The sequence below is a fragment of the Polypterus senegalus genome, chromosome 7, assembly GCF_016835505.1.
Source record: "Polypterus senegalus isolate Bchr_013 chromosome 7, ASM1683550v1, whole genome shotgun sequence".
In the NCBI taxonomy this organism is placed as follows: Eukaryota; Metazoa; Chordata; class Cladistia; order Polypteriformes; family Polypteridae; genus Polypterus; species Polypterus senegalus.
Genome location: NC_053160.1, coordinates 123,402,721 through 123,427,148, shown reverse-complemented (window position 1 = coordinate 123,427,148; position 24,428 = coordinate 123,402,721). Strand labels below are relative to the sequence as shown.

Genomic DNA, 24,428 nt, shown 5'->3' with positions numbered 1-24,428 from the left:
ATTTACACGATTAACGTGGCTAAAATACAGTATCGGAAAGAGCCCTTTCTTTGATCGCCACGTGTATTTTTAGGTTGATATACTGTAAATGTGAAGTAAAGTCTATTTTGACATTTACCCGATTAACGCGGCTAAAATACCGGCGAAAGAGCCGGGTTTGTACTCGGTATATAGACAACTTTTTATCAAGTTCCATAGACAGTGAGAACCGTTTTAATAACTTTTCTTGCGAGCTTGTAAAGATCATTGTGAATATAAGAGAGAGTCATTAGTGGAAAATATTTCATTTAATAACTTTGTTCTTAGACCATAGGAATGTAAAAAGTCTTTTTGATCTTTATAGCTTTTTAAAAACAGTCTTGTGATTAAGTTCGCAGAGCGTGTTAAGAATTTTACTAAAAATCAGAAGGAGTGTATATTTTCTTAATTGCTTTGATTCAGGGTGAGAATAAGTATTTTACTTTATGATATAAAAAATAGAACACGTTTAAATTAGGTTAAGACTTTTGTTAATTGCTTAGGTTGATAACATGAAAACAGAAAGGCGCCGACTCCCTGTGGGTACATAATTGTTGCAACGTCTGGGTGTCTTATTGATGAGGCATAACGCAGCAGGTACGCATTTTAGATTATTATCATGTAATCAGAAAGGCACTGCCTTGTCACGGCATGGTAATTAAATTAAAGTGTAAAGAGACAGGCTGTGATCGATCATATTTGGCGCATTCCGATGGGGGAAGTAATTGAAAACAAGTCTTTTAGCTTAATTGTTTTGAACCGGTGAAATTTACAAAGAGGTGCGCAGGCATTAGGAGTGGCTATGTATTTTCTTCCTTTTGATTCTAGTGCAACTTATATCGTTTTTAGATAATTGTATATGTATTTTCTTACTATTAGTTTATAACTAAATATCGTTTTAGTTATGGCTATGCAGGAAAGATAAGTGCTTATAAAATAAAGACGCGTGTCGTGAACTTATAACTTAGAGCAGGAAGTCAATATGTTATATCGTTTTTAGAAAATTGTATATTTTCTTACTTTTAGTTTATAACTTAGAGCGATGAGTCAATATCTTATAAATCATATTAACGTAATCCATATTTTTATATTTTCATAAATCATATTTTTATACTTGAATATTTTCATATTTGGGGGTGGGGTTTAAAGTCATCTATCATATTTGCTAGAGGACATCGCAAATGGATTAGAAGAAAACGTGTATTTCGAGGTCATACTGATTTCTTGGCATATGATGATGACTGGCTTCTAAGTCGGTTTAGATTTCCAAGAACAATCCTCTTGGAGCTGTGTGCGGAACTGGCGTCGGCTTTACAAAGGCAGACTTTGAAGACTACCTGCTCCTTTGCAAGTTTTGCCCACTCTTCGTTTTTAGCCTCAGGAGCTTTTCAGCATGAACTGGCTGATCGATCTGGTATTTTTCAGTTATCAATGAGTCGTGCCATGGCAGCTGTATGGGATGGTATTATCCACTTGTCAAGCAGATATTTAAGATTTCTGTACGCTCTAGTTGAACAGGCAAACATCAAAGCGCAATTTGCAGCAATGTCCGGTTTCCCCAATGTAATCGGAGCAGTTGACTGCACACACATTGCTATAAAAGCACCTTCACAGAATGAATTTGTTAATGTAAATAGAAAGCATTTTCACTCTATTAAATGTGCAAATCATCAGTGATGCGAAAATGCGCCTCACTAATGTTTTCGCGAGATGGCCTGGCTCAACTCATGATTCATTCATCCTGAGAAATAGTAGTGTGGGGAACAAACTTGAAAATGGTGCTGTGCGTGATGGCTGGCTTCTCTGTAAAATAAGACATTTATTACCTTTTTGTTCACAGTTGTACATTATCTGTATGATGTAACCATATAAAACGATTACTTAGGTGACAGTGGGTACCCGCTGAAGGCGGCCAACCCACTGACTGAACAAGAGCCCCGTTATACTGATCTCCACTCTCGGGCACGGGCGGTGGTAGAATATAGTATAGGGCAGCTTAAGGGCCGTTGGCGCTGCCTGGATAAGACTGTTGGAGTGCTGCTCTATAGTCCACAGAAAGTGTGTCACATCGTGCAAACACATAGCATTCTACATAATATGGCACTCATTCGTAACTTGTCTGTACCTGAAGAGATGCGTCATAGATAGATACATAGATAGATAGATACTTTATTAATCCCAAGGGGAAATTCACACATGATGGACCTGACCCTGGACCACCACATGATCAGCCACACCGGACAGCACTACAATGTCGAATGAATGTTATTAACAGAATGTAAAAACAGGTTACATCCTGTTGTGCATTGGCTACATCTCTCACCGCATTCACCAATACATTTTGGGATTCCAGAACTGCATCAGTCAGTTTCCAGCTGTTTCCGAGGCAGGGGTGTCTGAGCAGCCAGCGCCCGAAGATGTAGTCGGCACAGAAACAACAACCTTCATTTCCTGGAGCCACGTCCTCAGCATTGGGGTCAGCAATTGTACTACTGTCTGGAACTAAATAAACAGTAATTAATACAGCATCTGTAGCCCGATTGTCTTATTAAACATGCAAATTATTTACACGAGTATGGATAATGGTAATCAAAAAAGAAATAAAAACTCACGGGCACCCGCGGCGATGTCAGAGTCTCCCTCCCCAGCTGGTAAAGTGCCGTCAATAAGTGTGTCACCAATAATTGCAGCAACTTGCTGCTCAAACGGTGTGAGCTCCGGGAATTCATTACCTCCTCCACTGGAGTGAACATGCAGACGATGAGCTGCAACTCTTCTTTTCATGGCAACGCTGATGCCTGACCACTTCTTTTTTGTTTTTCGGTCACAGTGCGATTTTCAGTTCCAGCATTCGAGTGCGTCTGCCATGCTTTGCCACTCCATCAATTTCCTTTTGTTGCTAATTCCACTTCCTAAGCTACCAAATAAAACATTTTTCCTGGCCTCTACTTCACCTAGCAGGACCTCCATTTCGCATTCGCTTAAGTTTTTTTTTAGTTTGTTCCCGTGCTTTCGCCATTGTCTTTCAAAAGCACTGAAGGTAAGGGGCTATTTATTCAAAGAGGCATAATTCCTGGAGGAGTTGGGGTGGGGCAGCAGGCATGTGCACTTGCGTTACTTTTCACACTGACTGGGAATTATGTAGTGGAAGAACGTGGAAATTGGCGTTCGCACAGATTTATGCATCTGGATTTTTTTTGTGTGTAAGAATATTTCCGCTTATGTCCGTATGCCATGTTATAGTGTGAATTCTATGCACGCCATTATGCATGAGGCCCCAGGCGATTCTTGTGTGCCATATGTACGGTATATGTGACACATTACATTTTTCCATGTTTTGAATGTACATGGACAATCTGTATATATAAATGGATAATGGTGGCTGTGTCCATAATGCTGTATGTAAAAGCTCTCCACTCGCAGTGTTTGTATTTCCAAGTAATGAACACTCTACTCTGTTGCCCACTTAACTGTTCTACCTCTGGACTGCTAAGAACTGTTCAATCTAAAATAAACAAAAAATGCTATATTATCTGTTCCTACAGTCCCTTGTGTCTGATCAGGCATCTTAACGCTGGCACTTATCTGCTCAACCGCTAAGCCATCACCTTTACTTAGTGAATGGCTGCTCAATACTGATGTTTCAATATCATGACGAGCTTTCGAAGCGCTGGTGAGTAAGTAAATAACAAAGATGGGGATGAGTGTAACATAGAGGGATGCTAAAATGTAATGTTTTAGCAAGTGGTACCTACTTGATAATGTTGCACCACAGTCCTTGTACTTCCACATTTAAATCACTAAAAAACAAAAAGGCAATTTTTCATTAACAAAAATATCAGTCAGGTAATCATCTACACTTACATTTGCTTATACCAACTTTCCCTTTACCTTCTGCTTGATTAGTGAGAAAGTTAAAACCCATTTCCTAAACTGGTTTTAAGTGCAGCTGTCCCTCATGATAATAGGACTTCTTAGCAAAACAAAACCACAACGTAGTCTAAGCAACAATATATTTTTAAACTTATGTTGTACAATTGTAAAGACATGCTTATTACTCACATCCCATAATAACAAAGATACAATGGGAAATTCAATTTTTTGGTATTATGAATAAACAGCAAAGTTCCTAAAATATGTTCATCTAAATTTAGACATACAGTATTTAGTGATTAAAGTTGACAAGTTGTCCCAAATATTTGATTGTTTCCTACAGTACCCACGAATACCAAAAAAACAATGTTTTTTGTTCGTAGTAAATGGTACTTTAACCTTAATGCTTTTTTAAAAGCAAAAACAACAAAAAATATTATTCATACAGCCATTTAAAATACAGTGGTACCTCAGTATACATCCTTAATCCGTTCCAGATCCTTTGACTTATACCAAACAGGACATATACCAAACCATAAGAAATAATGAGAAAATGATTAATCCGTTCCCATGAAAAAAAAATCCTATTGTTTTTGGCATATTATACATTGATGGGGTTGTATGAAATAATTTAAACACTGTTTAATACTAAAATACATAAATACAAAAGCAATTAGATGAAATAAATGAAAATTTAACCTCACTTCACTTTTTAATAACGTCTTTGTTTTTCACAATCGTAGATACTGTCGTTCTCGGCAAACAGTATGCAACAGCCATGTCCCGGATACGCATGCCACCTTCATACTTTTCAACAATCAATTCAAATTTACATGAAAAAAACACAGTCATGTTGTGACGATGCAGGTTTGCTGTATGCTCCCATCTGTTGCCGGGGAGCCCTTGAACCCTACACCGTCAGTAATGTGCCTCACTGCTAAGCTCATCGGTAACAACAAAGCAAGGGGATGGTGAAAAAGTGCAAAGTGCTTTTATTAAAACAATCAAAAAAACAAGGTGTTTAAATTAAAGTGCAGTCTCCAAAGTTCCAATAAATAATCCATAAAATCAGAAGTAAAACGTGGAAGTTAAAAACAATAGAAAAAAGTCTTCTTAAAAACAACGAAGTTAAAAATAGAGCAGGAAGCATTCTTTAAAAAAAAAAACAAGAAGAAGCCCGGTGCCTTTTTACCTGGCAGTCTCCCTGCTTCCCAACAGGGGAGTCACCCTACTTGCAGCTGACCTTCACTCTACCTACTTCAGTTACTTCATGCACATGTTCTCTCTCTCTCTCACTCTCTCTCTCTCTCTCACTCTCACTCTCACTCTCATTCACTCACTCACTCACTCACTCACTCACTCACTCACTCACTCACTCACTCCTGTCCATTTTTTCTTTTTCCTCCCCTTCTAGCCGACTTGTGCTTCTATTTATCAAGATAAGCAGCCCCAGGAACAATCATGAATGCGGATGGTCTCTCACCTGTGCAATTAGGTGAGAAACGCCCACATCTCGAATCGTCCTGAGAACCATCAGCCACATAACCACCACGCCCCCTCACCAAGCCACGAGCGTGGTGATTATTTATTTTAAACTTGGACCCGCTATACCACACACGTGAAAATTCACATAGAGTTACAGCGCGGGCTGTTCACTAAATGCTAGCAACTGCCGCACTGACGCTCGTGGGCAGTCGTGGCTTTGTCTCGAGAGAGGTAAACAAGGGTATCGTGCGGTGTTCTAGCACGTGAGTTGTATTCCAAACAAAGGTCGTATACCAAGCAAAGTTTTTCGTGTCCAAACAGGACATATACCAAGTTCAACTTATTCCAAAGCAGACGTATCCCGAGTAGCACTGTACAAGTATACTTACCAACAATGAGAGATGTTGTAAAGTCAAATTACTGTGAAGCTGAAATAAACAAAGGAGAGAAACCTGTTGAAAATCATAACACAAGAGTCCAATTATCTTGCAAATTAGACATCTATATGAAGTATTTTACTTCATTATTTCGTTCATATTTGCCATCCTTAGATCAAAATAACACTATGCATGCAGCAATGTATTTTACTAATTACCACCGCGAGAGGTATACTTTTATTCATGATGACAAAGAAAATATTTGAAGAGCATCTAAAACATTGTTTTTAAAAACACATACAAAGGTAACTTATTTTTACCTTAAAAGTAGTTGCTATACAGAAATTTTACTGACAAGGATTATAAAATTTGGATTAGTAATAATTAAAATTAGTTACTCAAAGGCTGAAATTTTCCAAAAAACTTAGGTTTAGCCTCCATTTTAATCATATTTTAGATTGCTGAAAAATAAAAATGCATAACATTATTCGTCTAACTAGAATTGTTAACCATTAGCGAATAGTTGCAAGGAAGAAAACTGTAATGACAAGTTGGAAAATTCTCGAACACATCAACACTCTTGGAAAATGTGCCTATAGGCAAATTAGTGAATAGTCGCTGTCAACGACAAATGACAAATTATTTGAGAAAATAATTCAAAGTTTCTCAAAAAGAAGAGTCGCGCAATTACTGCTAGAAAGTTTGTAATAGAAACTATTTTGAAAATAAAACTAAAAGGAAAATAAATAATCATAGTACAAACCAAACTTTTACCAAACAGTACCTCTAATAAAAGCATCTTTTAATAGAAATAAAAAGTAACATTGTACAAACTGAATATGAATGTTCAATACTTATATTTGTGATATAGGTACTACAGGTACCAACACCTACCAAACTCTAGGTCACGTGGAAAAGAAACAGCGCCCTACTGACATTTGCAATGCAACACACTTTTCTGCACATGCGTGTTTGAGCGTCCAATGCCTTAGTTTAAAACATCAGATTTTCATGGTCTTGAAATCTAGACCGTGTCTGGCAAATAATATTGTCCAGAATCCTGCCATGCCGTAGTGCACGCGAGGATCTTGCACTTGGAGTGCTTGCGTTGCGTTCAGTGGCCTCGTAGAGTTACTCATATCGGCTTCTATCCAATCAATGGGTCTGAATACAGTGACGTTACCGTACGCCTGCTAGAGGGCCCTACTGACACCAACTCAAAATCTGATTGGTTGAAGCAACAGGTTAATCAACAGTTATTCTGTGTTAGAGTGCCTGCACAACAGATTGTGAAGGCCTCTCTGCCTGGCAACAAATAATGGCTGAAATGTGATTGGTTAAATGCTTTAATATGAAAATACATGCCTGCAAGCAGCACAACCATCGGAAAAGCTATGAAAGGAAGCGGACAGACTATTTGGAATTATTTAATAAGTATTCATGGAAAAAATATAATTAACATCAGTTTGTGATTCAGATATTTTTACTTATGAATATGCTAAGCACAGTTCTTGACCCGCAAATATTTACCTTATATGGGCAGGCTCTCAATTATGTGGGAGGCGTGATGATGCGAGACGCAACTCCACCTCCCACGGCCATCGAGCTGCAGTCTATTACAGTATATAGACGAAAATAGGTTCCAGTTATAGCCATTACGCACAGAATTTCGAAATGAAACCTGCCCAACTTTTGTAAGTAAGCTGTAAGGAATGAGCCTGCCAAATTTCAGCCTTCTACCTACACAGGAAGTTGGAGAATTAGTGATGAGTGAGTCAGTCAGTGAGTCAGTGAGGGCTTTGCCTTTTATTAGTATAGATGGTAATAGTAGCAGCTCACAACTCAAAATGAAGGGAAGACCCGGGATTGAACATAGAACCTGATGATTTAGAAGCAGTTGTTCTTACCTCTATACCACTCATACAGTTGATAAATGAGCTTTGCATTTTACATATTGACAGCAAAATGTAAATTGAATAATCTCTTTTTTTTGGTTATATTCTTGAATAAAGGTGCAATTGTTTTGTTATACCTTTTCCGAAATTATTTAATATTTGAACTTCACTCTTCACACATTATACATTTCATGTCAACATTTTATTAATTTTTACTATAACCTGAAAAAAGTTTGTTTTAATTATGTGTTCAACATTTCTTGCCTCGCATTTCCTGTTATCCGGCTTTTATCCAGATTGTTGTAGAAATGGAACACATATGAAATGTATGTATTCCAAATATGGATATATCATTTACCCAATTCAACTCCAGGCACCTCACACCCAGATGAACAGACTTGAGCTGAGGGAACTTCAGCTGTGTGGGTAGGGGATGGGATAGTTAGCTGATTTTGCTGATTGACGGATTTGCAAAACAAAGACGCTGATGAAGAGGTGAGAAGGAATTTAAGGTGGCCCAGCATTATGATTTTTTTCGTAGGCTTCAGGGATTCTAGTGTTAATTATAAAATGAACAGTTTTGTAAAGAGCCAAATTTGTGTATTTTACATGTAATCTTGTTAGGCATGTTAGCCTTATTTCTTCTTGCTAAACATTCTGTAAACATTGTATTAGAACTGTGGCTTATAATTGTGAGAAATGTTTTATTTTCTTTTATGTTATGTGTATTATGGATAAACATTTGTGTATGCGTTTTATTAGTTAAAATATATATTTTAAATTGATTTTTTGTTTTAATATTTTTATGGTCACTGAACAATTTGAATACAAAATTTCATTTTGTTAATTAAAATAGAACAGGTAGGTAACACTTGTAGCATGAGGTTTAATTATGAAAATATGACTTAAATATAGAACATACTGTATGTCTTATACGCAGCTGGTTATGCAGGAAGTTACTGTTAAAAAATAAAATAATAACAAAAGCAATCTGTATTGGAATCAGCCAATTCTAGTAACATTTCCTGTGCCGTGTTGCGCTGGGTTGGTAACATCACTCCAAGGGAGATCCACCAAATAAACAGGCTAATTGAAAGGGCATGCTGAGTTATAGAACACATTCTGGGTGCCCTGAAGATAGTAGCAAAGGAGAAATTTAAAACATAACTGAGTGTCATTATGAATAATGCTGCACATTATCTCTACATAACACTAAGTACTTTCAGCGAACAAGTTATTCAGCAAGTAAGTGTCAAGAAATGCTGCAGTTATTCCTTTATGCCAACATCAACACTTTTGCGTAATGCCTCGTTGTGATTGTGACAGCCAAGTCAGAACTTTTCTTCCTTTTTAATTTTCTTGCTTTATATTAGACTTTATTTTTTCTTCAGTTATTTATAGCAAATGTAAATGAATAAATGTGATACATGCAAATGGCAAGATAAATTGAAATATTCCCATTTCTAGAAATCATGCCCAAGGCCCAGTTTTTTGGTGGAAAACTCACCTCGAAATAATCTACTTCTTGAATTAAACTCTGCTAATTTTGATAAATGAGTAATACTTTGAAAAATGATGACCCTTTGGTAATAAAAATATTTCATATACTACATCTTAATAGAAGTTTTTCATATTACTTTTGATAGAAATCTATCATACATTTTTGCAGACATCTTAATGTGTTGATAATCTGTATTGGCTGTCATAAAATGGTACTAGTATACTCTTACTTTGAGCAGTGTTTTATAGGATTTTAAACAATGTTTGCTCCTTAATACATTTTAAGCAGCATTGTATTATACTTTAGTTATTCCCTATTTATTTGAGAAATATATACACTGTGCACCACTAAAAGGAGTGTGACAGCTTTAATGCATGATTAAATGGAAGGCTTTATTTAATGATTGTGGAACCAAATTATATAAATTAAATATGTACACTGTTAATATATAAATTGCCACCAGGTTGCTAGGTGGTGTCTCTGTGTCTGATAAAGAATATAATAGGTTGTGATGTACATGCTTTTCTGTTCATTGTCTCATCCCACTTTTGTTTTTCTCACTATTGGAAAGGTCATTTTGTATCTTAGTAAACAATGCCATTCTGCTGTCATCTAAAAGAAAAACAGACAGTTCATTAGAAAAGTGTGATTTTCTTTTATAGCAAGTGTACATCATTTCTTTGCATTCATCTTAGATACATCTTACTTTGTTCTTATTTATGTGCTTGGTTGCATTTCATTGTTAAATTATAATGTTTAGTCTATTTCAAATGTTTTTTGCAAGTTTTATTCCACACTTATGCATATACAAGAGTTCTATTCATGCGCAATGGAGATTGGCAGGTGACATCCACACCCAACATTGGCTGCTATGGCTCTGTGTTGTCACACTGGCTACACAAAGCATCATGGAGTTGTGAGAAAAAATGTTTGTCTAAGCTGGCTGACAAGTGAATTTTCAGTGAAAAATTCAGTAAACAAGTTCACCTTCAAATTTATAGCAAAAAAACGCTTTGATACCTTTCACAGTAGATCAACTCTACTCTAGTGTCTTGTCCTAATGAAGTATATGTTCCTTGAAATACCAGTACATTTTTGCGGAATTGTAATTGAGGTGTCACACAATTTTTGTTTTAACCTGTACATTTTTATTGCCTAGAATAAGAGCAGATCAGATGTATTGAAGATAGACATCTTACAGTTGTTTAATTTAGCAAAGCGGTTAGAAATTCTGTACATAAAATGTCATGAACAGTAATTAGACTAAACAAATAATAGTGGCAGTCTGATAAAATACTATGTTGTTAAGCAGGAATAGAAACTATTTGCAAAAGATGTGTTTCCCCTTTGTGTTTATGGATAATAAAATAACTTCTAAAAGTTTCTTGATTATAATTTGCAGCTAGATTGAATAAAAAAAGTGGTGAATTATTAACAAGTACTATGGTATATGGCTGTTAAATTACCTAAACATTGTAGTTTGAGATTTAAAGTAAATATTCTAATATGCTTGAATGTGGCTTATATCCTGTGGGTGATGCATATACTTTAGTACTGGATATGCATTTTTATCTTATTATTCATGTTTTCATTTTTGCTTGTGGTACATTTGCAAAGCATGACATGCTTATGACTCATGCACAGCTGTTTGAATTAAGAGGGGAAAACGGTAGCCTCAAATTGATGTGACACTGGTAAACACAGCCTTTCATAAAAAATAGGATTGTCAGCAGGCATCAATTGAAAACACAGTTTTGCATACAACTGGACAAGATGTTCAATACTTCTCAGCATGAAAGACCATTCTAGAGTTGTAGGGTGAAGTTTGTAATCAGTGAATAACAGCTAAGACTAAACTCAATTTTCCTTTTTTCCTGCCCATTATAGTTACAGAAAAAATTTAGTTCAGGTGAGGTTAAAAAGTGCATCATGCTATTTTATATTTATACTGTTATCTTCTACTAAACGGTGGTCCAGATCTAATTATGCAATTTTCATTACTCTGTAATTTATTACGTTCACTACATAAAAAATCATCTGAAAAATCCCGGACCATCGAGAAGTGTGCGAACTCACAACATGAAGAATCGTCTTCGCGCCAAACTGGAATCATCCCCAAATAAATTAAAGTCATCCTGACTATCTGGATCTGCATAATTAGATCTGGACCACCCTGTACATAATAAAATGCTACTGTGTGTGTGTGTGTGTGTGTGTGTGTGTTTGATTGTTACCTCCGAGCAATCTGATGTGTTAGTTTGGCTTTGGTCTAATTGGTCAGTTTGGCATTGGTGATACAGTGGCAGGAATAATTACGCAGTGCATTCAGGATGTAAAGTTAATTTCCTAACTGTGATTTTACATTTTTTTTTTACAAAAATGGAGCCGAAATGAAGCATTTCAATGACATCAAAGTTAATAGCCTACTGAGAGATGTTGAGTTGCTAACTACTAAAAAGGCTCTATTTCAGTCACCTTCAGACATGGAAGTATTCTCAAGAATACAAATGTTTTCAGAACTGTGAGAGCCCATCAACCATTGGTGATGCTGACAAGGAGGCAAAAAGGCACTTTGAAATGACAGAGCCTGAAAAGCAGTCTTTACAGGAATGCCCTCGAGAAATGGAATGTTGTGTAAGAGAGGTTGGGACATATAAGGATAAGGAGAAACACTGAAGATGCACATAGAGCAACAGATATAAAATAATAAATAATTTTTAAAATAATTTATAACGTGCTTATGAATTGTGCTCTGTTGCTTAAAAGACTCAAATATTTGAGTCATATGCCTTCCAAAAAATGTAATTCTTAGTACATGCAAAGTGACAAGATGAAAGAGAAAGTGTATCAGGAGACACTATATTACTTTTAATATAAATAACTAGGGGTCTCAGCCCCCTGATCCTTGCGCTCACCAACCCCCAGGGGCACACTATGTGCTTGCCACTTTGCAGCTCTGCTGCTTACATATGGGGCAGCGGATGTACAATTTAAATATTATTTTCAAGGGAATTGTTACATATGGATAATAGAACTAACTATTTTACATTACAGCAAGTAAATAACGATAGTAAAAAGTAGTAAAATGTAATAAGTTGAAACAAAATTGTTTCATGTTGCGTTAGAGGTACTCATTGCGTTATACATTTTATGTTCTGTTTGGCTTTGAAATCAACATGCAAATACTTTTAAACTTACACTTTTACTGTAAAACAATATTTGGAATTAACTTTTTCTCCATGTTGCATTAAATTTTTATTCTGTGTTTGGACTTACATCCTGACAACGCAATGTATAACTGCCCGTTCGTGAATATCACTTCTATCTCTCTAATAAATAAACCGACTTTCGAATGCTTGTCCCTGTGATTTGTTGTCATAGCAAAGCTATTCTAATGGGAAACTGTAAATGTTTTAATAAGAATGTCATATCAAGATCTCCTTTGGTATCTAATGTTATCCGCAGAAGTTGTACTACATTACCTTTCTTGTCGCCTGTTAAAATTTTACATGTTAAAATTGTTCGACCAATTTTGAATAAAACTAATCTTTTCCTATTGCATAGCCCATCACTCATGCATAAATTATGCAACAACATTACAATACATCCTTCTTTCAACAGTAATTCAGTCTGTGGAAGATCGGATTATGTTAACGGTTGTAAATATTCTACGGGATTTTGTAAATTGTTTTCATCTTCCTCACCATCACCACCAACTGTTTCAGCATTGTTTCAGTCTATTGATACGCATTTAACCAATTTGCTTTGTAAGTGATCAACAATTTTCACGTTAATTCATTTGACTTCATCATTTCTCAGTGCTAGAATTTCCCGTGTACTTATTTTTTCAGTTGATAAGCCTTTGGGATGAAATTATACAGTAAGACTTGAACATAATAAGTCTTCTTTTATTGGGAACTTAAAGTGAGGAAAATGTAAAAATTTATAAGAGCTGACAGCGCTGGAACTGTCTGACAAAAGCAATTACATGAATGAGATGTGAGAGGACTGTGGAGGCTGTTAACTGGAAATGGTTGAGAGGAGGGTGGATGTGTTGAATTGCTTTTTTGGTTGAATCTTAAACATTTACTGTGTCCAGACGGGAGGAAATTGGAGGTGGTTGGATTTTTAAAAAGGACCCCTTGCCTTTCAAGTGTTGGATTTCTCCAATATCCACTACCAAGACATTTGTGAATTGACCTCACATGTGTATTTTCATTATGATAATCACACGTCACTAGGGAAGGACATGTATTTAGAACCACTGAAGGGGAATTTTAAAGTGACAGGTCCACCACACCCTCGACCCTCTGCAGTTCGTATACCAGGAGAAGGTGGGAGCGGATGATGCCATCATCTATATGCTACACCAATCCCTCTCCCACTTGGACAGAGGCAGTGGTGCTGTAAGAATTATGTTTCTGGACTTCTCTAGCACCTTCAGCACCATCCAACCTCTGCTCCTTAGGGACAAGCTGACAGAGATGGGAGTAGATTCATACCTGGTGGCATGGATCGTGGACTATCTTACAGACAGACCTCAGTATGTGTGTCTCAGGAACTGCAGGTCTGACATTGGTGGTCAGCAACACAGGAACGCCGCAGGGGACTGTACTTTCTCCGGTCCTGTTCAGCCTGCATACATTGGACTTCCAATACAACTCGGAGTCCTGCCACGTGCAACAGATGACACTGCCATCGTGGGCTGCATCAGGAGTGGGCAGGAGGAGGAGTATAGGAACCTAATCAAGGACTTTGTTAAATGGTGCGACTCAAACCACTTACACCTGAACACCAGCAAAACCGAAGAGCTAGTGGTGGATTTTAGGAGGCCCAGGCCCCTCATGGACCCCGTGATCATCAGAGGTGACTGTGTGCAGAGGGTGCAGACCTATAAATACCTGGGAGTGGAGCTGGATGATAAATTGGACTGGACTGTCAATACTGATGCTCTGTGTAAGAAAGGACAGAGCCGACTATACTTCCTTAGAAGGCTGGCATCCTTGAACATTTGCAATAAGATGCTGCAGATGTTCTATCAGATGGTTGTGGTGAGCGCTCTCTTCTACGAGGTGGTGTGCTGGGGAGGCAGCATAAAGATGAGGAACACCTCACGCCTGGACAAACTGGTGAGGAAGGCAGGCTTTATTGTAGACATGGAGCTGGATAGTTTGACATCCATGGCAGAGTGATGGGCACTGATCAAGCTCCTGTCAATAATGGAAAATCCACTGCATCCACTGAACAGGATCATCTCCAGACAGAGAAGCAGCTTAAGCGACAGACTGCTGTCACTGTCCTGCTCTACTGACAGACTGAGGCGATCGTTCCTCCCCCACACTATGCATCATCAATTCCACCCCGTGGTTCAGGGAACGTTAATATTATACAAAATTGTCTCTCTGTTATACCTTATTGTTATCACTCTTTAATTTAACATTGTTCTTTATCAGTATGCTGCTGCTGGAGTATTTGAATTTTCCCTTGGGATTAATAAAGTATCTATCTATCTATCTGAGAAGATTATAGCACTTTACATATAATGCAGTGTTGAACTTTCACTAAACATAACGTGCAGTGGAATGACCAATGCGTATGATGTGTATTCTGCATGGCATGCACATGCACTTTGAGGACAACTTCAAGACTCTAGTAAAGTAGGCAATGCCACTCCATGTAGAGATGGGGCGCTGTCAGCCAGAATATGAGTGGCCCAGTCCCTGCTTCTGTCATGAAGCCCCACCCCTTCCGGAATGGCGATATAAAACTCTTGAGGCCACCAGAATCAGGCATTCTGTAAAGGACCAAAGATGAGGAAGAAACGACCCTCCAGCACTACATTTTTGAATTTCAGCTCTCAGACATGAGCTTTAGTCTTTGACTTCACATTTGACATCAAAACCCACCTCAGCCAAGGTGAAATTATTTTAGAAAGTAAAGTATCGACTTCTCTTTGGAACAGACAGAGTGGATTTCTGTCTCAGTATGTCTAATCTGGATCTGTCCATCTGATGGAGCAGTACCAGTTACGGTCACACATGACAGACTCTCAGGCAACTTTGCCAGCATGAACAATGAACACAACACTCAATTCGATGAACTTAACTATGCACCAATTATCAAGCAGAAGTTTCAACTTGTAAGCACACAAGAAACCAATGGAAAAATGTCCATCCCATTCCCTCTGCTTCAACTCAAAATAAGTTTGACGTCTTGGCTGAACAACACATGGTGTACAAATATTAAAATATCTTTTAAAACTGTGTGTCTGATCCAAAGTGTTTAACAATCAAGTCGAATCTGTTTTACCTTCAGAGAGAATTCTCAGTGCTGTCTACGTCTCTCAGGAAGGTGACACCACAGACAATCAGAACACCTCTCACTACTCCTGCTTCTCATTTACATTGTGGAAGGAGAGGGTAAGAAAAATGACTCAATGCTGACTAAAGAACAGAGGAAAAAATGTCAGGATTCCAGGTGTTACAAAGTGTGATTAGAAACAGGACATGTAGCTATTAGAAAACAGAGCAGTTGTCTTTCTACATGTGCAAGTAGAATCTCGCGACAGGCCCTGAAGACCTCAGAGTTTAAAAAAAGCATAACCTCAAATCTTAGAGGTGAGACGAACTCCGATCAAGACTAAGTATCAGTACTGCTCAGTACTTATGGTTCTGAGGTTAGTACTGCTTATAACCTCATAGCTAGGGCAACGTCCTTAAACATATTAGTACAGCATGATATCCTTCTGGTTATTGTTGCTACTTCAGCTGAAATAACCTGACGGTAAAGTAAATACTTTTCTGTAAGCTTTTGTCTGAATTGAACTCCTGGGAGCACAGGCTTCTTGCACTAAACTCTCAGCACCTAACTCCAGTTCTGCACAGGGCTTCAGACTGTCTGTGATGTCGCACACAGTTCTATTCATAGACTCGAGCCAAATGAATATGGTTAAGTGAAACATAAACTAAGCAAAGACTTATCAAACTGACCAATATACTAGAGATCTTGCAAAATAAATTTAAAGTCCTGACCACAATGGATAATAGAATAATTTGGACATGTTTGAAAATGGTACAGTAAATATATTTCAGAACATTGTACCATCCTTAACAGTAGAAAGAAGTTTGCTTAGAATTAAATTTTTTGTATGTTTTGTTGCCCTGACTCTATATATAGGTGCATATATTTGTCTTCTAAAATCTTTGCTATTTCTGCTCAGGAATTTACTCAGGGTGACGTCTAACCCTTTCACAACTGTAGCAGAATTTGAATTCGCAGGGCCTTTAGATCACAGAATAGTCCTTTTTATCCAATGGAGCTACAGGAGAATTGCTTTTGCTACAGTAGCTAATCAGGTGCTTACCAGCATAAATGCTTCTTATGCAGCGGCAGTCTCTCTCTCTCAAACTTTTTACATTCATCCACCATCTGTTTCGACTGAAGAGTTCACTCAGGGTGACGCCCCCCTCTCAGCTGCCCTTCTTCACTGCCATCTCATTGAGGGGCTCCCTTAGCTAAACAGACTCAGAAGTGTGCTCTGTAATAACTGAAGGCCCCAAGCTCGAGTCTCACAGGTCCTCAGATGGATGAGCGACTGAGACAGAGTGTTGCCCTGAATGAAATCATCAACAGAAACTTGTGCTATGAACAAAATGAATTGCTGTGGTTACACACTCACACTCACATAAATAAAACTGAGTGTGTTGCAGGTGTTAACTCGAATGTGTCTGCAATCCAGCAGCACACACTCAGAGTTGGTTTCTGCTTTGTTTTGATGCAAATATCCATCTCCATATTAATCTGTAATGGAATAAGCAGGGCTCAACAAATTTATGGATGGATAATTAGACAGTGGGACTCATTTTTACTAGCACATGTGTGATCATACACCTCAAAATGAGGAGAACTAAATAAATAAATACAGCAGCATTCACTAATTGTATTTCTGTAGTCTACAGTATGCAGCCTGTCAGATTGCCACTTCTGGAGCCACCCTAACATTAAAGCAGGTTCAGACCGACTCCACACGCAGCCAACCCGAGCAGTGCGATGGCATCCTCCGGAGCTTCAAAGGCTCTTTCTGAAATTGCACCATTTCACTCCGCCGTCTTCATGTTATGAACTCCCCCTGAAGTCATCTACAAGCGAAAGTAGTTAAAATACAGTACAACAAAAATGGGCTGCATCTCACAGAACTGGTCTGCAGTGTCTTGTCATCTGCCAGAGTTTAACACAAATAGTGAAAATGCAAGAGACACAATTACAGAAATACATGAGACGGAAACATGAAGCACCACACAACAACATTTCAATACTTTTACATAATTTATTGACATATTTATTAATATAAATAGGAGTGCATGTAACTTTTATGACAAATAGGTAAAGCTCCTTACTTGTTTTATTAATAATATTACCTTCTACTTTTTAAATTTGACTTTCATGCTTTTCATTCGGTTGCACAGTTGGAGAATTTATTCCTAACCTGAGATATGACAGTTGGCACCTCACCATTGTACTGTCAATTTGCATTCCACAATAATGTCAGATTTTCAGAGAGAACAAATAAATAATGAACCTATTTTCTATTATTTGTGAGAGATGAATTAATTTATGTCTCTGTGTAGGCATCCAAGAAGCCCAATCAGTATTCAATGTCACCGTCGTCTGCATATTTAATGAGCTTTGCACGCATAGAAGTCACCTGCTTATGAAATATTCTTTCCCATACAATATATTTCATTTTTATTTATTGTTACACTGCTGGGGCGGCACGGTGGCGCAGTGGTAGCGCTGCTGCCTCGCAGTTAGGAGACCCGTTTTTGCTTCCCAGGTCCTCCTTGTGTCGGTGTGGGTTTCCTCTGGATGCTCCAGTTTCCTCCCTCAGTCCAAAGACATGCAGGTTAGGTGCATTGGCGTTTCTAAAATGTCCCGGGTGTGTGTGGGCCCCGTGGTGGGCTGGCACCCTGCCTGGGGTTTATTTCCTGCTTGCGCCCTGTGTTGGCTGGGATTGGTTCCAGCAAACCCTCGTGACCCTGTAGTTAGGATATAGTGGGCTGGATATTGGATGGATGGATGTTACACTGCTTGCTTTCCCTTTCTTTTACACACAGAATTCTAGAAAAGTGGTGAAAGCTCCAAGTTAAACAGCAGTAGCACTGCTACATGACTCTTTCTCTTTCACCGGTGCTGCTGTTTTGTTGTTCCGATATGGAAACTGAGGCAGAGCTTTTCGGCAGCACTTTACTGGGATTGCTTTGGTTCCACTGCAAGTCTTCTAAAAGGAATATAGAAGAAAGAAAAAAAGACAAATACGAAGATTTACTTATTTATTCTAAAAATGATTTTGGCCGGTGCGATGGCAGCAACGTGCACAACTTGTAGAAGAATGGCTGGTCATCATTTTGGAGAGGTTCACAGTGGGCGAGAGGACCACTTCAGATGGTGTGTCCAGATGGAGAAGGACCCTTTCTAGATGGTGGGGAATGGAAGCTCCTCAACGATAACCTGGTGAGCCAACATCGGTTTTTCATTAGAACAATCCAGAACAGGCCATTTGGCCCAATAAAGCTAGCCAGTCCCATCCACTTAACTCTTCCACAATAACAGCAAGTCTAGTTTTGAAGGTCCTAAAGTTCTATTACGTACCACACACACACTAGTTGTTAACTTATTCCATATGTCTATGGATCTCTGTGTAAAGAAAAATTTAAACCTAATGTCTGTGTAAAATTTACCCTTAAGTTTCCAGTTGTGACTCCATGTTCTTTTTCAACTCATTTTAAAATAAGTCGCCGTGCACTGTACTAATTCCCTTCATAATTTTAAACATTTTAGTCATGTCTCCTCTTAATCTTCTTTTGGTTAAACTGTATAGGCTCAGCTCTTTAAATCTTTCCTCATAATTCATTCTCTGGAATTAGCCTAGTTGCTCTTCTCTGGACCTTTTCTATCGCCGTTATTTCCTTTTTGTAGCCTGGAGACTAAAACTGCACACAATACTCTACATGAGGCCTCACCAGTATATTGTAAAGTTTGAGCAGAACCTCCTTGGACTTGTGCTCTACACATTAGGGCGCTATATAACCTGACATTGTTAGCCAGATCTGTCATGAGTTTATATAAGTACTCACTAACTAAATATCGGGTCCTGGTGATTTGTTTGATTTCATTTTCTGTGCCAGGTACAGATGCTTTCGTGTGCTTTGCTGGCCTTGTCTCATTTTTATATTCACCATCGTCAATCTCTAAATTGCTCTGTTTCTTTCTTGTTTTTTACTGAACTGTGTGTTACTGTAATTTCTGTTAAAAAAAGCATCAAGCTGGTAGTGATTTGTGTCAATGGTTTTGTGGGGTCTGCAGGGATCATTCATAGGCAACATGTCACACATGGATTGGGACTTAATATACCAAAAAGATTTTGTCTTAATGTTATAAAAACGTAGCATACCCTGGCAATTACAAAAACTCTACAATTGCTGGACCGCAATTACAACAAAGCACCACATTATCTGACCTGCTAAGTCTTTGAGCCAATGTCACACTCTGCGACTTCTAGTCATAGGGTTTGTCAGATTTGTTGACCACAGTCGCTGATCTCGTTGCCAGGCCAAATCAGTATAAATAAGTGGAAACCACTGGGGCATCCCACATTTACTGACTGAGTGCCAATCTTTCAGTACAGTCATGTTTGCCCCTTTTTTGCCAGCATGCTACCTGATGGAGTAGGTGCTGTGGGAAGGTTAACAGCCTGTGGGAACTTTAGCCACAAAGTAAGTAAAACAGACAGACAAGGTTCTCTTCCTCTTTGCTGCCTTCTATGGAGAGTACTTATGGTTGAGTATTCATCAGTTGTCAGCTGTCATGTACACGGAGGCAGCCCCCATGACTAAAAATAAAATCAAACCTGTCCGTTTTAAATTTAGAAAATCATAGACTAGATGGAATGAGTGATTGGGCAGGTCACATCAGGCGACCAGCTTCATGGGATCAGGACGCATACTCCTTCTGAGTCGCTATGTTTATGTAAATGAAGTCAGTGGAGAAGTTGTGTATTGTGACATAGCCTATAGACCTTTGAAGTACAGCTCTCCTAAGCTTCATGAGCACCTCGGCTAACTGTTGTGCTCATCTCTGTTGACCTTCCAATGGAGTTTCCTGCAATGGACTGTATGTGAAAAGATTCTTTAATATAGTACACACCAAGTACAACATTCTTTGTTTTGTCATTGGTTTTTGTTGTTGCCATTGTGCTTTTGTTATAGTACTTTAAACAGAAGAACCTTTCTACTGTGAATTTCCCGGCACTGAATCTGATCTATTCATTGAGCTATCACTCACTGCTGGGTACAAAGTGCTTTACCAAACACTTTAGATTAATAAATTAACAGGCACCTGCACAGGTTTATGCGTACGGTTTTTAATCTTTATTTGGAATAAAATAATAAAAAAAAAGGTTGACAAAGACAGGGAATTTAGAATTTACATATATTAAAACAAACCTTTAAAATGAAAATAGAACACTACATAAAAACAACTAAAAACAACAACAAACAGACAAATCCATATAAATAAACATTGTAGACTTATTGCGTTTTGCATTCTGGAGCATCGCCTCCTTTCTGTGGAGCAGATGACCACCAGTTCTGCTCATTTTTGTTTGCCTCAACTGCTGGATTTTCATCTGTGCGGAGTGAATAAATGAAGAGAAATTGCATTAGTGTGGGGCCAAAAAAGGAAAATACAAGATGCAATTTGCCATTCTGTTGATGTCATCTTTAGAGAAACAAATGAGAAGATGTAACAAAAGGTACACAAGGCTTAAACACACAATTATTTATTACTGGAAAGCAAAAATGTAATATACTTACTGCAGTTAAGAATCACATTCTTTGCTAGTAATGAATGTTATAAAGTACTGTTGGCAGTAGCTACCTTTAATACAAAACTAAAGACTACCTTTTAAAATAAGCAAATGTAGGCAGCCACATGCTGAATGTTCAAATGAAATGGGGTGGAGGGGGTGGGGGTTTAAGATAAAAGGTTATTTCCATGCAGAAATGAAGAAACAGCCTTCATATGAAAAGAAAAAACAAATTTACATATATAGGAGTTAGAAAACCAGGGGACACAAAAATAAAACAAACATGAAAAGCAGCCAATAGAGAAGTTAAAGGAAGACATGACATTTCAATAAGAAATAGTTGGCAGCAAAAAGTCTTAAAAACAAAAGCAGCAGGCAGCAATGTGCCAGTATGGATACTGGAAGTCTACACACCCTTACTGAAATTTCAACCTTCGGTCATGTAATGGCTGCAATGAAAACAAATCATGTCAGATGAATTATAATTTGTGTTGCAGTGAGTTTGGTGAAGTTGTGGAAATGTTTAAGAACTTCCATGAACTTGGTGAAATGCATTGAAGTCAAAGAGGAAGGAGAAACTGAACTGCTTTTGAATAGATTATAATGGTGTGATGGTCTATAAACTGTCCCTGTGGGCTTGAGAAATGTCTGTCAACTATGCTGGACTGATTATTGTGGCCTGAGCTGTGAGGCTTCATTACTAAACACTGCACCACCATGCCTCAAACAACAAAATACAGTATGTAGACAGAATAACCATGAATAAAATAGAACAAATACAGCCAGGGCATTTTAGGTTGTTCTCTCTGTGCAGATAATTTGCCCTTTTTCATCAATAATATACTTTTATTATTTCTTTAGTGGGTCTCATGTGTTTTCTGATTTGCGGAGGGCTCCTTTAAGGATTAGTTTGACTCCTAGCTGCAGTGTGTGGCTAATTGGGCCTGCATATGAAATTACCCATGCAGCATGGCAACAAATGAGTAAGCATACAGGGATCTGTGTTGTATGTTCAGTGGCAGTAATCATAATGTTCTCAAAGTCAGCTAATGTATCTCTTAAAATATTGCAAAATTAATTTTTCTCTATATAAACCCATGCGTAGCACAAATCCGGCAGGAGTACAGATCGGGTAGTGACGTCACGTGAAAAGAGAAAGTTCTGCACAAGGCTGCAACAGTTCGATGATGTGATGCTGGCCTAGATGAACAACATGAAGCACACTGTTCTTTGGGAAAGAAGTTCTAAGCCTGTTGGCTTGGCTAATTTCCAGGACAATACTCTGGGAACAAGATCACCAGCAAACACATCATATTCTCTGCAAGAACGCGTTGATGAATTTTGCCAATCAACACTAGTATTACTCATATAATGCACTCATTTTACACAGCACCATGCAGTTTTGATGCATTTGTTGTTGCCGAAACTTAAAGGTGCTTTGACATGTGAAAATGCAGTTACCATGGAGGGAATCCAGTAGTCCATGTTTATCCAAGAATTAAACCTTCCGATGAAGGCCACACTTCAAACGAAAAACAAGAAATAATTGCATAAAATTTAACGATTGCTTTAGTAAGCATTACCTGTAAGTCCTTCTAGTTTAGAATTATCAAAGAATTGAGTCGATCCACTTCGGTGTAAATAAGTGGACTGGATGTCTTTATGAGGACTGAGCACTGTTGCCTCAGAAATGGTCTTCCTCTGTGGCGATGGAGTGTGAGGCAGCTGAGATTTCTTAAAATTTTCTCCCATCCTCCTTGCTCTCACTTTCCATTTAGACAGTTCCTCTTGAAGGGATGAGACAGCACTAGAACACAAACCAAAATATTAACAAACATCTCTTTGATTTCTGGTTAATGTGTTTTTCTAAAAAGCCTGTTATCTAACCAACTGTACATATTGTATGTAACCTATAAAGAACCTCCTCCAAAAGCTAAAACTATTAGTAAAACATCCTGAATCTAGAATAAAGAACTTAAAATAAACCTTACTATAGGAATATACAACTTTGGCTTAAGGAAAACTTTTTCTTCATGGAAGGAAACGAAAAAAATAAAAATGTTTTTGTTCCACTACTGAAACATTGTTTTCTCATTTGTGGAAATACTACAGCCTCAGCTAAAGGCATTAAACTATTTTGAGAGACCCTTCATTTGAGGCGTCTGTCTGTGTAACGCTCATGACAAAACTCAAATTCTCCTATATTGACTCAAAGGATTTATTGTCAATGGGCAAAAGTATAGTTAAAAAGATAAGTTTGGTATTTTTAAAGACCAAGTTATTTCCTTGCAATCATGGTATATATTTTTTGCCACATGAAATTGCACTCTAAATTTAAATAAATTATTAGCCCACTCTTGTGCTTTATAATGCAGGTGATGGGCACCAGAGTCTCATTATAAAGAAAGTCTTACATTCATTTTTTCAAGCCAAAAATGTAAAGAGTATTGAATTATGTTTTGACCTGCTCTGCACATAATATCATCAACTACCCCAGTTGTCTCCCACTGCATGATTGTTTCAGCCCCAGGGAGACCATCTTCACTGTAGCCTGCACAATGGGGAGGAGATACTGGCCCTAGGGCTGTGGAGTCACCTTGAAAAGACATCCCCAGGCACTGTTACTGGCATTGTTGAACATTGATGCCCAGGTGTGAATTTCCATTTCTGTTCTATAAGCAATATTGACTGAAAAAGGAACACCTATGATTGCTTCTAATCTCTCAGTATACAGAAGCTCATTTTTTTTCTTTTTGCAAAGATAGTGCCTGCTGGATCGACAGTGAAGGTGTGTGTTTCAGTGAGAGAGTGCAAACATGTAGAATGCAATCAAGTGACAAGAACTAAACAGACATTATAGCATTTATAACTGGCTTGTAGCACTTCAGTTTGCTGGATCAAACACTCTGACTTTTCATTTTCACAGTTTTTTTTTTTGTTTATATAGAGCATATGCACAACACACTACAAAAAGCGTGATGGCTTGGCTCTTTTAAAAATCTAAGGCAGTGTAATTAGTTCACTTTACATTTATTGTAATCAATTATATTTGTTATATCTTGCTATGTAGGCTAAAAAAAAAAAAGCTTGAGGTGATGGATCAGCTGGCATCTCCTGCAGAAGTATGGCTCATAGACAGCAAGTTCAACATCCAACAGAACTTGCACTGCACTGGCTTCATTATTAAAATTTGATTTAGGATTACTAAACTGCCCTAACTTTTTATTTAAAATTAAATGATTTAACTTAATAAATAAAACACCTGCTTAGTGAATATCTGCTGCTACTTAATCACCTACCATCTTATCTGTTCTTACAGCACCCCCTTGCGCATTATCAAACACACCACACTCACACCACAGAAAACAAAGCAGACATTAGCACTTGGACCATGTTTTGGTTGCTTCCAAAAAAAA

At 37.9% G+C, this 24,428-nt stretch overlaps 1 protein-coding gene across 3 annotated transcripts in view; it reads right to left on the bottom strand.

Moving 5' to 3' along the window:
- Positions 1-20,552: 20,552 nt before the first annotated feature.
- The window catches only part of LOC120532828 (centromere-associated protein E-like), a 110,011-nt gene continuing 106,135 nt past the window's right edge, over positions 20,553-24,428 (bottom strand). For all 3 annotated transcript variants that reach the window (XM_039759232.1, XM_039759234.1, XM_039759233.1), the window contains exons 57-58: positions 22,596-22,819; positions 20,553-20,832 (exon numbers count right to left, since the gene is read on the bottom strand). In XM_039759232.1, the coding sequence (XP_039615166.1) occupies positions 20,735-20,832; positions 22,596-22,819 (322 nt within the window). In that variant the 3' untranslated portion in view covers positions 20,553-20,734. The remainder of the gene's footprint in view (positions 20,833-22,595; positions 22,820-24,428) is intronic.